Source organism: Neopsephotus bourkii, unplaced genomic scaffold (assembly GCF_033783945.1).
Source record: "Neopsephotus bourkii isolate Nb327-2 ecotype Australia unplaced genomic scaffold, CSIRO-AGI_Nbou_v1 NB_591, whole genome shotgun sequence".
Taxonomy (NCBI): Eukaryota; Metazoa; Chordata; class Aves; order Psittaciformes; family Psittacidae; genus Neopsephotus; species Neopsephotus bourkii.
Window position 1 is genome coordinate 832,371 of NW_026901092.1, and position 14,774 is coordinate 847,144.

General features: G+C 35.6%; 1 protein-coding gene across 3 annotated transcripts in view; it reads right to left on the bottom strand.

Annotated features, from left to right (window-relative positions):
• GABBR2 (gamma-aminobutyric acid type B receptor subunit 2) overlaps window positions 1-14,774 on the bottom strand; it is a 454,845-nt gene that overhangs the window by 240,763 nt on the left and 199,308 nt on the right. For all 3 annotated transcript variants that reach the window (XM_061351451.1, XM_061351452.1, XM_061351453.1), the window contains one exon: window positions 4,407-4,508. In XM_061351451.1, the coding sequence (XP_061207435.1) occupies window positions 4,407-4,508 (102 nt within the window). The remainder of the gene's footprint in view (window positions 1-4,406; window positions 4,509-14,774) is intronic.

Genomic DNA, 14,774 nt, shown 5'->3' on the forward strand with positions numbered 1-14,774 from the left:
GGGACTTAGCTTTCCTAACCTGGTCCCTAGCTTCCTGAACAACATCCCTGTACTCTTCCCAGGCCGCCTGTCCTTCCTTCCACTTTCTGTAAGACTTTTTTCATTTGAATTTTCCTCAGCAGCTCCTTATCCATCCAAGGAGGTCTCCCGACCCTCCTGCTGCACTTCCTTCTAGTTGGGATGCAACACTCCTGAGCTTGTAGCAGGTGATGTGGTATATCAACCAAGAGTCTTGGGCCTCCCTGTCCTCTAGGGCTATATCCTATGGAACCTTACTAAGCAGGTTCTTGAAGAGGCCAAATTTTGCTCTCTTGAAGTCCAGGGCAGTGAGCTTGCTGCACGCTCTTCTCACTGTCCTGAGGATCTCAAATTCAACCATCTAGTGGTCTCTGCATCCAAGGCTGCCCTGCACTGCCACATTTCCAATGAGCCCTTCCCTGTTGGTGAGCACAAGGTCAAGCATGGCACCTCTCCTTGTTGGTTCGTCTACAATTGCAGAAGGAAGTTGTCTTCCACACAATCGAGGAACCTCCTGTATTGCTTGTGCCGGGCGGTACCGTCATTCCAAAAGATGTCGGGGTGGTTGAAGTCACCCATGAGGGTGACTGTGAGTGTGAGGCTTTTCCTATCTGCCTATAGAGTGCTTCATTCACAGATTCCTCTTGATTCATGCAAGAATCCATTGCATTCATGCAAGCAAACAGACACACAGCAAACTCTTCATGAAAATGTTTTTTTACACAAGGCATAGCTGACTATCCATTTTAATACTGACAGTCAATCCTATTTTCCAACATATTCTGCTCTTATTCAGGCGCCCAAGCAAATGGGTGTATTTGCTGATTTGTCCACTTGTCAGCAAATACCAGTTCTGAATAACTGACTGTCTCAATATCCGACTAAGGATTTTAGGGAAAACAGATTTTCTGTCAGGCAGGAATCTGCATTTTCAGTGTGGGCTGAACTTCAAATGCCAGAGCAGAAAATCTGCAAAGTGTGTGAACCAGTTCTGAAACAAGATCTCAAGAATCCCTGTTGCTCAACTAGAAAGGTCTACAATACAAATGCAAAGATCAGCTATGGCTCTATAACTTGATGATCCATGATATTGTGTCATCTTTGGGATGTATGATTGAATCAGAATGTGATATCCAAATGTTTGGATTTTCTTTGCCTAAACTTAATGAGTTTCCATGTTAATAGATAAATTAATGGTTTTGAAGTACTCAGTACAGTAAGGAGGACATTAAGATGTCTGTGTTCACGAAAAGATTTGGATGATATCCACCACAAACTGACTGAACAAGATCTAAATATGTGTTCTTCCTCTGTGCAATGACACACTCCTCAGCAAGCCTCCTTCTCGTCAACTCTGCTTTTTGCATGCCCTTCCACATTTTTCCAAATTTGTTCCTGAAGAAATGTATAGGAAGTGGTAAATAAGCACATATTCATTTGATGCCAGGCTTGGGTCTGTTGGCTATATCCTCCATAAGAGACACTGAAGATCCAAATTCAGGCAACTGGACATAGCTCAAATCTCTAAAAGAGATTTTTGTCTAGATGGATAAAGGAATCTGTACTGAAGTTTACCGGAGCTGGGTATATGTCAGCACTTGCAGAACAGGATAATATGTCCACTTTATAGTCTAATGCAGAGATACATCAGACATTTACTGAAGCATGATACTTGCCCCCTTCAGTCACACTGTTAACTATCAATCACTATGATTTCCTTGCAAGGCTATGCTATTCCTTTACACCAGCCTTTATAGGACTGATGCAAGTTAACACAGTGTAACTCTCTTGTAAGGATCAAAGAAGCCACCCACTGGACTCCAGCAAGCATCAAGTACTCTTTGTTTCTCACAAGTTGTAAATTCCTTGCATGAAGCTAAAGCATATTTGACAGGAGACATTTGAAACTAGGCAGGTGATTTATGAGATGATTAAAAATATTCTAGGGGGAATGCAACTCCCAAAACCACACTTATATAAAAAGACCAATGTTTAGACCATTTGCCAGATGGTGAGCTGTCATATTTACTCTTCTCAGAGATCAGAGTAGCAATATCAGCATTTAAGCTTTGCCCCTCAGTAAGCTACACATATGTTCCCACATGGACTAAAGTTCAAACAAGAAAATGAAGAACACTTACATTTCATTTACCCACAGTTGTGGCAGACTCTCCATAAAAACGTATTTTATAAATGAAGACTATAGCAGAATCTCAAAAATGAATGAATCTCTTGCTCCCTTCTTTCTTTCATGTAGGTGAGGATATTATTCACCCACCAAAGTGCCTTTGGTATTACTGACAGCTGAGTAGTATAAATCCTGAAGACAGTGAGGATCAAGACGTCTAAGATGTTCCACTGAGGGATGAAGAACAACTTGTCTCTTCCACTGTCATTTCCAACAGCCTCAGATATGAAGCATTCTTTAGCCTTTTCAAAGTTTTTGAGTGATGCACATTATGCAGGAATAGGCAGCTATTTTATTTTTTTTCCTGGCCTGCAGAGCTTCCCTTCTGTGATTGGATTTTAATCTGTCTCATTTCTAATGAATAACACCACAATGTTGTACTACACAGCTTTCCAGAGAAGGATTGCTACAATATCTCATCTGCCAAGAAAAGTCAATGTCTTGGCAGGCTCTTTATGAAATATCTAAATTGAACAGCTCGGATGCTCTGTCTTATTCTCTACCATGTATCTGACAGCCAAGATGTTATCAATAAATGTACTTAATGCTGGGTAACTTTGTCAATAGAGATATCCACATGTTCTGCCTTGTGAATGCCTGGGTGTCCATCTGAAGAACTACAGACGAGCCTCTGACGTCAGCTATGGAATCACTGATGGTGAAGGTGAGCTAGAGGATATTAGCTCCCCTATCGTAACGTTCTGGCAAAACTTGCTGATGTCTGTTAGTGTGCATGGAACCCACTTAGGCTGAGTCCATATGCAAACCTGTCCATGGCCCAAAATTTTAAAATTTAATTAACTTGATTGTTAGAATGAGAGATCAGGTTTGATCAGTATTCAAAACACCTATTATATTGGGGAAATCAGATGGAAACTGTTTCATTGAATTGGAATTCATATATTGCATTTTTTTTTGTCCTATGGACAAGATATAAGAAAATTGGAAGCAGAAGTGTTACTGCTCATAGAAATTGCCTGTGCATGCTCAGAATCTTTTAGACATTAAACTTGATATACAAATACATATCTTCCAACATCATTTTCTCTGAACATAAAAATGAGTTTTAAAGATATCCTTAAGCCTAAATGTTCTTTCCAACTGTAACTCAAAGAGGCTGGAGTCGATGTAACAAAAAGTAAGATGTTGCTGGGAAAAAATATAAAACATGTATTTCTGGCAAATCATACCAGATATTTTTATTGTGCAATGCATAACCATTAATTCATCAAAGCGTGTTACAAAAAAAAAAAGATATTTTATGTCCATGGGAATCACAAGTACAGTAAGCAGATACCAGTTTACTATATTAGGTTCACATCTTTAAAAAAGGAAAGAACATTTTTAGAATTGGATAGCTAAGTTGTGCCTGATGTGTACCTAAGGATTAATAACCTTATATTAATATCAAGAATAAACTGTTGTCTTGATAGTTGCATATTTATTGTTGTAGTAATTTGTTTTGAAGAAGAAATCAAGAGATAACTTTAATACATTGTTTGTTAGAGTCTTCGCATCTTCCCTATAAAACAGTGTATTGTTAGACATACAGGAAGGCTAGGATCAAAGTGCTTCTTCATTTTTTCATGTTTATAAGTAGTTTAAGATTCATATCTCCTATGTTTAGATTATTGTTGGTTGCACTACTTGGTAATGCTAAAATATAGTTTTAATTTTATGAGTTGCCAGGAGCCTCATAGATCATTATAAGAAAAGGAAGGTAGATTATTCTGCTATCAAATTTATTCTTTTTTTTTTCTGTTATGATTCATATGAAATAATGCAGATGATATAAGCAAGGAATTCAATCTAAAATGTGTAATGAAGCTAATGGAAAGATGCTCAATGCTTTTGCTATGTGATAGTTTACCTTAAAGGGGTTCTGGTGCCAAGCCTCAAGAGCTTTTACATGTATATCACTAAGACTGGTGCAATAGGTACAATCATTAAGCCAGCAACAATTTTCTCTACTTAGTGTCCCTATCAGGAACTATAAAAATATTTGTTATATGTATATATATTCATTGATTTTAAACAAGACTAGGCTCTCAAAAAGCCTTTGGTTGACCTTATTATGCAATGGAATTTAGCAAGATATCATTTTTGAGCAAATTTGATTTTATTAGCATTCTTCATAGAAAAAAAAAAAAAAGAATCAAATGCATTGATATAATCATCACTTTCAAACAGCAACACATACCTTAAGCTTCTTTACACTTGTGCAAGGATCATTGGAGAAACTCTCTGTATCCGAAATCTCAATGTCTTCACCGTACAGGACACCAGTCAGATCATTCCTCACCTGTCAGAAGTTGAGAAAAAGGCAAACTAGTGAACTGAGAGTCAGTGAGGAGGAAGCAGATGGACTATATTTATCACTTTAATGAACAAGAAATGACATTAACAGTGGTATAAGCATACACATCTTTTTTTCCATTTCACCTAAAATCTGATCAAGGCACTATTTTTCTATGGCTGTAATCAGCTGTCAATGGGTGTACTCTGTAAAGAGCTTTGCTTTTTGTGATGAAAATTTCACAGCAATGTCCATCCCCCTTTGTATCACTGAGATGGACAATTCTTGTGTATTTCCAGTGCTGTTTAGACCAATAGCTTTCTTGTAGCCTAAGCGATGTCTGAGACTCTATATAGGGAAAAGACTCATCAAGGAAGCTCTTGCATATACTTAGTGCCGAGTACTGATTTGAAAACACTGTCAGCTGGTCCTAGCATGAATCAGCAGAATTTATCTTACATCTGTTAGGGATTATAAAAGCTTAATGAACATCTCTGTATTCTCACACTTTCTTACAACATGCGTCTTATCACAGGGTAGTGAATGGTATGGTTTGCTTAAAGGTAACATATGCAACCATATACCAGCAGATTTTCTCTGGTTTTTGTTTTTTTGTTAGTAGCAAGACTATGTCCTCTTTGTGCTGCCTAATAGCACAAAGAAACTAGATAACATACGATCTGTTTTAAAGATTCAGGGTTTTTTTCCATAACTATTCTAAGGTTTTCTGTCTTAAACATTGCTGGCTTTCCTGCAGTCACATGACTGCAAAAACAGAGTTTCACATCACTCTTCCTAATAGATGAACAAAAATAATTTTAGCTGTATATAACATGGTTACAGACTGAACAGAGTGGCACTTCAATTTTAATTTAATAGAATTACAATCACATTCATTGTACTGATTGTGGTTTTTATGTGTTATAACAGAAGTAGGAGAAGCAAATCATAGCATAAAAGAGGTATACTGAAATGCAAACACAGAAAATACAGTACTGGGAAGAGAAAGATATATGATACTAAACAGGAAAATTTAGAAGTCTATAAATCATACGCAGATACTTTCCAATAAAATTATGTGTGGATTGCTGGAATTACATATTTTAAATATCCCTACTAACTCTCCTTTTCCTTGACCTCCTTTGAGAGAGAAGCACAGTCCATTCAAACCAATCTGAAAATATTTGATATACAGTGATGTGGTGAAGTAAAGAAGAGAAAGTGATCTGTCAGGAGTAGGAACTTCTTAATTTGATTTGAAATAACCATAAAGTTTATATAATGAGAAGACATTTTATCCATGCAAAAGTAAGGTCCAGCTATTGCAAAAATTCTTCTGCTTAAAGTCTATCACACTCCTGCCTAAGTATAGAGTAAAAACAAGCTGATGCAATGAGATATGAAAGGCCACAGGTGAGACTTCTATGTTCTGTTGACAGCTTTACTTTCAAGACAAACTCACCTCCTCATTAATCATTCAGCATTTCATCAGTGTGTGTTTGCGAGCATCCTCCTAATCTATGCATGTCAGGGGTTCTATTAGGTGATTTCATGCAACTAACTTTTTTTTTTCTTTTTTTGTATGCTGTTTAATGTTTTAGGTAGCAACAGAACTTTTTGTAAAAAAAGAGGAACATTATCTTTGTGCTTTTGCAAATTTACTCAAGACAGAGAAGGGTAATCTGGTTCCTGCATTACAGTAATTTCACTACTTGATTCTCAAACACCATTCCACCTTCTTGCTGCTCCCTTTAAGTTGTTTCTGCCAAGTTTCTGGATTGACCAATGAAGTATGTCCTGAAGACCATTACTACACTGGTTGCCCTAATTACTTCTTTCATGGCCACTTTTAGGCATGCTTTAAAACTACAAATACATATTTTTACAGGATAACTTTTTACAATGATTAAAACAACTGGATATATAGCTATTTTTTATTAAAAAAAATATTTTATTTTAAAGAAGCAGCAGTCAATGTTCAGTTCATCAAGATTTAATTATATCTATAACTTTTGTGATGTTATATTCAGCTTTTAAGTTCATTTTGTAAAAATATAGTCACTGACAAAAAATGATCAGTAATGACTCCTTTTTTTATCAGTATACTAGTAAAATGAATGATTGATATTTTAACTCCAGCAATGCCATTAACTGCTCCTTATGATACAGGTCTTGATAGAAAGAAAAATTGCTTTTCTGAAAGAAAAAAAAGACAAACAAAAACATCAGCAATAATAAAATAAAAGGAGACCTCTCTTGATCATAGTTTAGCTAACGTTCAAAATCCTTCTATCTAGTATGAAAGTTCCCTTGGAAAAATTAAAATTTTCCTTAGCTAATGGAACCGTACTTTCCAAAGTCCTACAACTTATCATATAGCTTCTACCCGCTCCTGTTCTACTTTCTTCTGTAAAACAAGATATCTTTTAGTTGCATGTTTGCTTTTCTGATATATTCTTGATTTTCTGGAGACATTTGTAGTCCTTATTTTATCTCAGCGAGACTAGATTAACATTACTCAGCTGATCTGAGTAGAAAACAGCTGATTCACCAGTGCTATTTAGTCAAATTAGACTATTAAAATGAGAAAAATCATAAAAATACACATTAAGTATTATTAAAATAGACTAACAGAGATAGGGTTCAGTGGAGGGTACAAGGCTGACTCGATTATAAAAATTACACTTCAGACTGTCTACTGACTTGCTGTGGTTCCTTCCTTTTAGAACTTGTTCACAAACTCTGCAACTGAGGTATTCAGTTGCAATGATTTTTTTCTGATAAATTATATGATTTTTTTCTAAGCAACACTTACTTAAATACTGAAAAAATACTGAAACAGTTCTTTGACACCTTCCTGCCCCATCTGCTAGAAGCCCAATACTTTGCAGCTTTCAGAGCTCTTATTTTCATTGGACTACTGATTAACCTCCCAAAGGACACACCTTATTAGATTTGGTGCCAGAGAATTTGGCAAACCTTTTCCTCCACTGCCACAAGCAGATGCTGAATGCTTCCCAGATTGCACCTGTGGTAGAGATTTTGTCAAAAGAAAGGTGTTTCTTTCCCATTATCACAAGAAGATATTAGGAGATTTATAAGAATTTACAAGGTTTGTAGTGTTTTTCCAGATAACAATATTTTCTTTTCTCTTTCAATTCTATGACAACTAGTCTCACACATCTCACCTTGTGCCTGTCGGTGAGGTATTTTCACTGGGGGTATTCCAGTCTTTTTTTTCTTATTTCCATACCTTCTTTCACCATTCTCAGGTTCTTTCTTTCTAAATAAGCTAAATACCTCCCAGGATTTAAACTTGTGTTTTTCTTCCTGCAGAAGTTCTTCAGTTCTTTAACTACAGTATCTTCTGATTTGGATCCAATGTCAGAATTTGAAAAGCCTCACCTCCAGTTCTAGAAAATCTTGGGGAGCAGCATAATCTGGCTGCTCCCTAAGAGGAACACAAGCGCAATAGCACAACCTCTGGACTAGGGACCTTATCAGCCAGCATCCCAGAGAGGGGAGCAGGACAGGCTTGAAGAAAACAGTTTCAGCCATGAGGTTATATCTCCAGGTAAGTTTACAGCGATAAGGCAGGTGCAGGGTAAAGCCGGGAAGTCCATCCATGAGTCTGGGACAGGATTTTGTCTGGTGAGAATATTCAGGGTCAGACAGAGTCCCATGATTGCTGGGCATGTCTGTACTAGTCAGAAAGGCCTGAGAACAAGCCAGGAAATGAGTCCAAACGAACATAGTCTGTGCCAGGCACAGCTGTGATGGAGAGGGAGAGAGAGACCAGGAGTCCTGCAGCATCTCTAGGGCAGGGAATGATGGCACCAGGCTGAGCTGAATCAGGGTCCTGGGTCTAGGAAGTGGAAGCTTCAGTGGGCTGGCGAGGGGCAGGAAGGGGAGAGCTCTGACACTGGATTTTGTTGTTGGCATGTTTTTTACTTCCTATATAATCTCTGTATGATGATTCTCTGCATATAATATATATATGATGACCTACCTTACAAGGATACAAAAGCTGCACACATAGTGATTTTGGTTTAGGTTAACAGATACTGCTCACTTCAGTGGGAATACTAGTGAAAGCACCAGCTCACCAGTAGCAAATATCTAGCATCTATTTGGCCACAATATCTTCTTTTTATCAAGACAGCTTTATTCCTTTTTCCCAGGAATATAGTAAAGAAAGGTGATATTCCTGGTGAGTTGATAATCTAATGATGATAGTGGATTCAGGGGTCTCCAACAATCAGTGTTTCAAACAAGGTTTCAGCTTATACATTTAAAGGCACAGTTCGTTCATTTAATCCTAACTCTGCCAGTTACAAAATAAATGTAATAACTTCCAGATTAATCATACTATGTTGCTTTTAACAGGTATTTCTGATGACTTTTTGGTTCACTAAAGCTGCATGTAAATACTGCAAGCTAAATCCTTGTTGTTCAGAGCAGTCTGATCCTACCAAATGTTGATTATAAGAGACTCCTAATGAATGAGAACTGTTGAGATCAGATGGATTTTACAGTCAGGTATTTTACTAAGAATTCCTGTGGCTGAGATTTATACTGTGTACTTTAAAATGTTGCTCTATAGGAGTTTCAGTACAGAGATATAAACGTTTGGTGTACAAAATAAATGTATTAATTATTAGAAAAAATATTTCCTCATTTCATAGACAAGATGTAAATTCTGAGTAATTGCAAAGGGCACATTATAATTTCTGGGATTAGTAAAAATACAGAGATCTTACCATTACAATACATTGTAAGCATACATAACTATCCTTATTTTCATTCCAATGAAACAAGCACATTATATTTAGAGGCTTAGAAACATTGAGTGAAACTTATTTTCAAGAAATATCTGAAGAAGAGAAATTGTGTAATACTGCACCACACTGATGTTTGTCATTGCATTTAGATATAGAAGAAAATTGAGGTATATTTTCATTGATATACACATCACTTTGGATTACAAAAATGAAAGATGAACACAAAACTTATTTTAAGCAGAGAAACAGCACAAAAGATAAATTGTAGATAAACCAAAAGAAAACAGAGAGATATTATTTTAGGTATTATGAAAGAGTTCCATTTATAGGAAAACTAAAAACCTAAATATACCTTATTGCATAAAGGAGAAATAAAACCAGAGATGAATTGGATTTCTTTTTTTTGTTCAAAAGAAATCAGATTTTTTTTTTTAAATGACATATTGTCTGCAGTTTTCAAGGTGAGAGCAAGGAAAAAAGGAACCCTGGGATATTGGGACTTTTAAGTGAGAAAACTGTCAGTACTGGTTTTCAAGAAAAATATGACATTTTTCTTCATTGAAGTAGAACTCCAGCAAATGGATTTAACATGGAAACAAATGACAATATAACTCCTGCCTGCAAAAAGTGTCTGAATGGTTCAGACTGAGTATTTTTGACCAGAGTGATGTTACTACTACTAACAATAATAAAAAAAATAGGATATTGCATTATTTGTATATATATATAACTACATCTTCCAGTTAAGAAATAATAATTTTCCTAATTTCTGCCTGGAATGTCAATGTGGTAAATATGGTTTCACATAAAACTTACATATGTCTGACTACCACACAGATCATACCCCTTTAAACACAAAACTTTGCAAAGTTATACACAAAATGCTCTAATTTTTCCCCATGTTCTCTACAGTAGAAAAATTTCCTTCTGTGTTTTTTGGTCTCAGAAGTTAAATACAATCATGAACTCTGATGTTAACTATAGTTGTAGGTAAGCAGATTTAATAAGAATTTACGGTTCTTATGGTACAGTGAATGTTTATTACAGGTTGTTCAGGTGACATACAGACTGATTGAGTTAGAAGCTGATATCTGTGTAACAAAAAGAGAAAAACAACCCATCTTACCAAGAGGAAGATCACCTGCTATCAGGTATTCCAAGATGACAGCATATTAGAATAAGTAAAAAATTTAGCTAGAAAAAGAAACAGGGAGTTCTGCACTATGACAATGTATGAACAGATTAAGTTCCACTTAATCTACAAGCACATTAAGGACCTACACAACAGGGTCATCAGGATTTTGAGTAGTTTGAAGGTAAAAACTCTCTTCAGTAAGACTGGATCTTAAGACTTAGAGATATCTGCTATCTTAGAGATAGGGCAGAGGGTCAGGAGGTTGTATACAACAGTAATTTTCATGCCAGGAATTATGGAAGTGAATAGGAGACATAGCAAGAATATATTATTTAATAATCTGTAAAGAAATGCCAGAAGTAAAAGTAATTAAGCAAGAATTCAAAATGCTTGTTTATTAAATCAAGTGAATGTGACAGGACTACTGAAAGTTGGTGCAAGTATTCAACTAGGAATGTTGAAATACTGAACATCTTTATCTTGGAGGGAATGCAGAGGCAGAAAGGTGAAGGCACTCCATATTATTATGTGTGGAGTGTAATTATAGTATGCAAAATACAGAATGTATCTGGATCTTCTTAAAAAATGCAATTTTACAAGGTTTAGAGTATGCATTTAGAAAAATATTACTTAGAGAAATAAAAAATCTTCTAAAAACTGTGAAGTACTTGTTAGTATTTCTTATATATGCACAAGTTTCAAACATATTTATTACTCAGAAATAGTCCATTTGCTAAAACATTTTCTGAGCAGAATTCATTGAGAGGGATAATTCAAGCAAAGCAACATGAACAATAATTAAATCTTATTTAAGAAAATATGACCAGTGTCAAAAGAGCTATGATTAAAAAAGGAAATGTCTTTACGCAAAATCATAGCATAGCATAGCAAAACCTTCTTGATTAAGCAGAGTGAAAGCAACAGTAACATTTACACATTTACAGTCTCTCCATTCATGATGTATGAAATACTTTTTATTCCAACACTAACTAGGAAAGGTGTTACACTTATATTGCCAAAGATAAATGAGAATTTCTAAGGAATGAGTCATCTCATCCATAAGTAAATGTCTAAAACAGGTGAGATGAATTGCACTATGAGAGTGTCTCTCTCTCTTTTCTTCATTAACTATAAATGGAGCTTAGGTGACTCTCAGATACCAACAGTTGAACTGTAGTTGAATCCCAGGCCTCAAAATCTAACCGTGTCTCAAAATGGTACTCCAGTACTGGTAGCATCCATTGAAACTTGGAAACCCCAAAGATCCCATACCTTCATAAAATTTTCTCAGGAAAAGTTCAGAGAAGTGGGACTACTTCCTTGCATTCTTTCTCAATCTGACAACCTAAACCTTGAGGGAGAGCAAACAGGTTCTTCTACTTCTTAGCTGGTAGAGAAAGTTTCTACAACCCAGGGGTTTTGTTAAAAGTGTGGAAGTCTTTATCTATATGGGATTTTTTCTGTCTGGGCCAAATCTTAAGTTTTACCATGCAATCAAGTTGCTGTATTGAAGTTATAGTTATTTATTAATGATTTAATTGCATCAGACTCAGGGGACTATGACAACATTTATAAAAACACCTCTGTATCCAGGAGTAAGTGTTGTTAATAACTGAAAACTATGAATACAAGTCTCAGTGGAAAGCTAAACAGAAAGAAACATTTACCTAATATGAAACTTGGATGACATTTTGATGAAGGGGAGATTATAGAAAACATACCTGTGAGAATACAGACAATAAGAAATTATTACTATTTCGATAATCCTCCAAAATAGCAATCCACATTCCCCAGACTTCCTAAGTGTGCAAAGGTCAGCAATATCATGTTAAGATTTAATTATTTTCTATGCTTGAACTATGGGAATAGTTATCCTTATTGCAATACTCTGGGGTGTTTGGGCTTTAGGCCAGTTAAGAGCGGAAAGACAGGTTTGCTTGAAAGTTGAGAACAGTTTAATAAATCATTTTATTAACTTACTCTCCACTTGGCAACACACTGCTCCAAACAGTTTTGTTTAGATCAACTTGTAAAAAAATCCCTTTGGTTTAAACTTTGTAAATGTCGTGGGTTTTTGTTTTTTTTTTTATTTCAGGTGGAAAGGGGAAAACAGACACCACTTCAGAGGTATAAGATCATCACATGATATTGTTGCACGTAATGATAATGCTAATAAAAGAGATGTGAAAATTTTACCACATGAACCATGCTTCAACCCCATGTTCCTTCCTTCTGGAAAAATACAGAAGTTATCTTCTATGGCTTATGTCCGAAATAGGTTCTGCTATATTAGAGAACTAAATTAGATGCTAATTGGAGTGATACTACTGAGCAGAGGCATGTAATCAGGAGATTTAAAAAAACATATAGTTTTTTGTCCTTTTCTTCATTGTCTACCATTTACATTCAAAGAACTTATTTCACTTGCACTGGTTCTTTTAAATTGTGCCATCATTTTCTGTTTTTTCATGGCTGGAATTTTGTAGTGTTTTGCACTGAGTGTAACTTTAATCCATTTGGAAACTAAAGTTAAATGAAACTAAATTGAAGGTACACAATAATGAAGTAGTAATGCATTTCTTACAGTGTTACATATTGAAATATCATAGTAATATTTAATTTTCAGTAAGAATTGAAAAAAATTTTGGAGTCTTTAAAGTAGGAAGCATAACGTACTAATTAACTTTCCTCTGTTTATACACTTCAATGCTCACAAATACCATTCCTGTGATCACTGGGATTATTATCTGAGGAAACAACTGATTTACAAAGCTGATGGTCCCATTCTGCACATGCAAACACCACTGATTGTTCTGGTCAAAATGCTTCAGCATCAGCTCTGTGACAGACACCTTATTTCCTTTATTCATTTTTATAATTCATAAAAATTAAATAATTTCACAAAAGTTTGTGAAACATAATTTTCTTTTGCATCCTTTCTGTTCCTGGGACCCAGTAAATCAGCATCTTCCAAAGCAGTAGTGTAAATCTTCCTATAATTACTGGCACCAAGAGTCTGCACTCATCTGTACTGGAGGAACTGAGGAGTTATGAAACCATAAAGAACTGGGATACTGTCAATGTTACAGAAAAATCACTTTCCTTCTCACTTTCAAGCCTACAAATACATAAAACTGAAATTCAGTTTTAGAAGTGGCAGTCTTCACAATGGGAACCATACCCTTCCGTTTGGATCTCCTCACACTACTCCATATTTCAAATAATATACATACTTTCTTACAGGCTAGCTGAAAGGCTACATAACCTGGGATATATAAGAAAAACAGATCTTCCCTAGATGCCCAACCAAGTTTTACCTACAAAGAAAAAGGAATCTGTAAATCCCAACTGGTGCCCAAGTCTGTTATCTGTTACTACATTCTGACCTATACATTTTACATTACTTTGTACAACAGTCTCTAAAATTTCTGATAATACTTAATAAGTTCAATTTTATTGCCATTTGATGCTGCAAGAAGGTTCAAATGGCCAGACATACCTAATACTTGTTCTGTTTGGGGAATTATTATTCAGTGCGGTAACCTCTGACAAAGTGTTACTTTAGTATATACTATTGTGAATATTCACAGAGCCTCCTATGACGTTCATTCAAGTAAAAATGTTCTCTATATCTTTTGAAGACCTCCTGTTTAAGAACTTAATGCTACAGTTAAAATTTTTGTAGGATGCAGCTGGTGCAGCCTTTACCTGTATGAAAAATAAATCCCCTAACAAGTATTTTCATCAGTTGCAAACAGAAAATTTTGAAACAGAACACTTTTAAGAATGAGTCCTTGATGACTTGACTGTACTGAACAGACATACACATGAGTATGCTGTCCCACTTGAAACTACTATACTTCCTTGAAGATGGGTCTTAGATAAAAATATGGACTTCTTAAGAAAGTGGAGCTGCTTACACGTATACTAATACACCCTTAGTATTTCATTAGTTATCAAACAGATTCTAAGGGCTAAAGATGAATCTCCTGTTCAAGACAGCACAAGAATGTGCAGGAAAATAATACACAAACAACAATTATTTTTAATAAAGTATATTCATATGTAAGATGTTCTATGCCACAGCAAGCAGGCCAGGGGGGTTGGGGGTGGGAAGTCTGGGAAACAAAAGAACAAAAGTATTAGGATCTATGCTCTTCATATAGGCTTAAAGCATACTGCAACAGAATATTTTTTTCTAAGCAACAGCTGAAGAGCCAGATACCATTATGATCTGGCAAAAGTAAAAGTAACCAGTATGACCCATGCCCTTAATTTTCCTTTTTGGAGCCATGAGTGCGCACAACGATACCAGTTGAGATTTTAAATAAATTAACATTTGAAATAAATACTTCT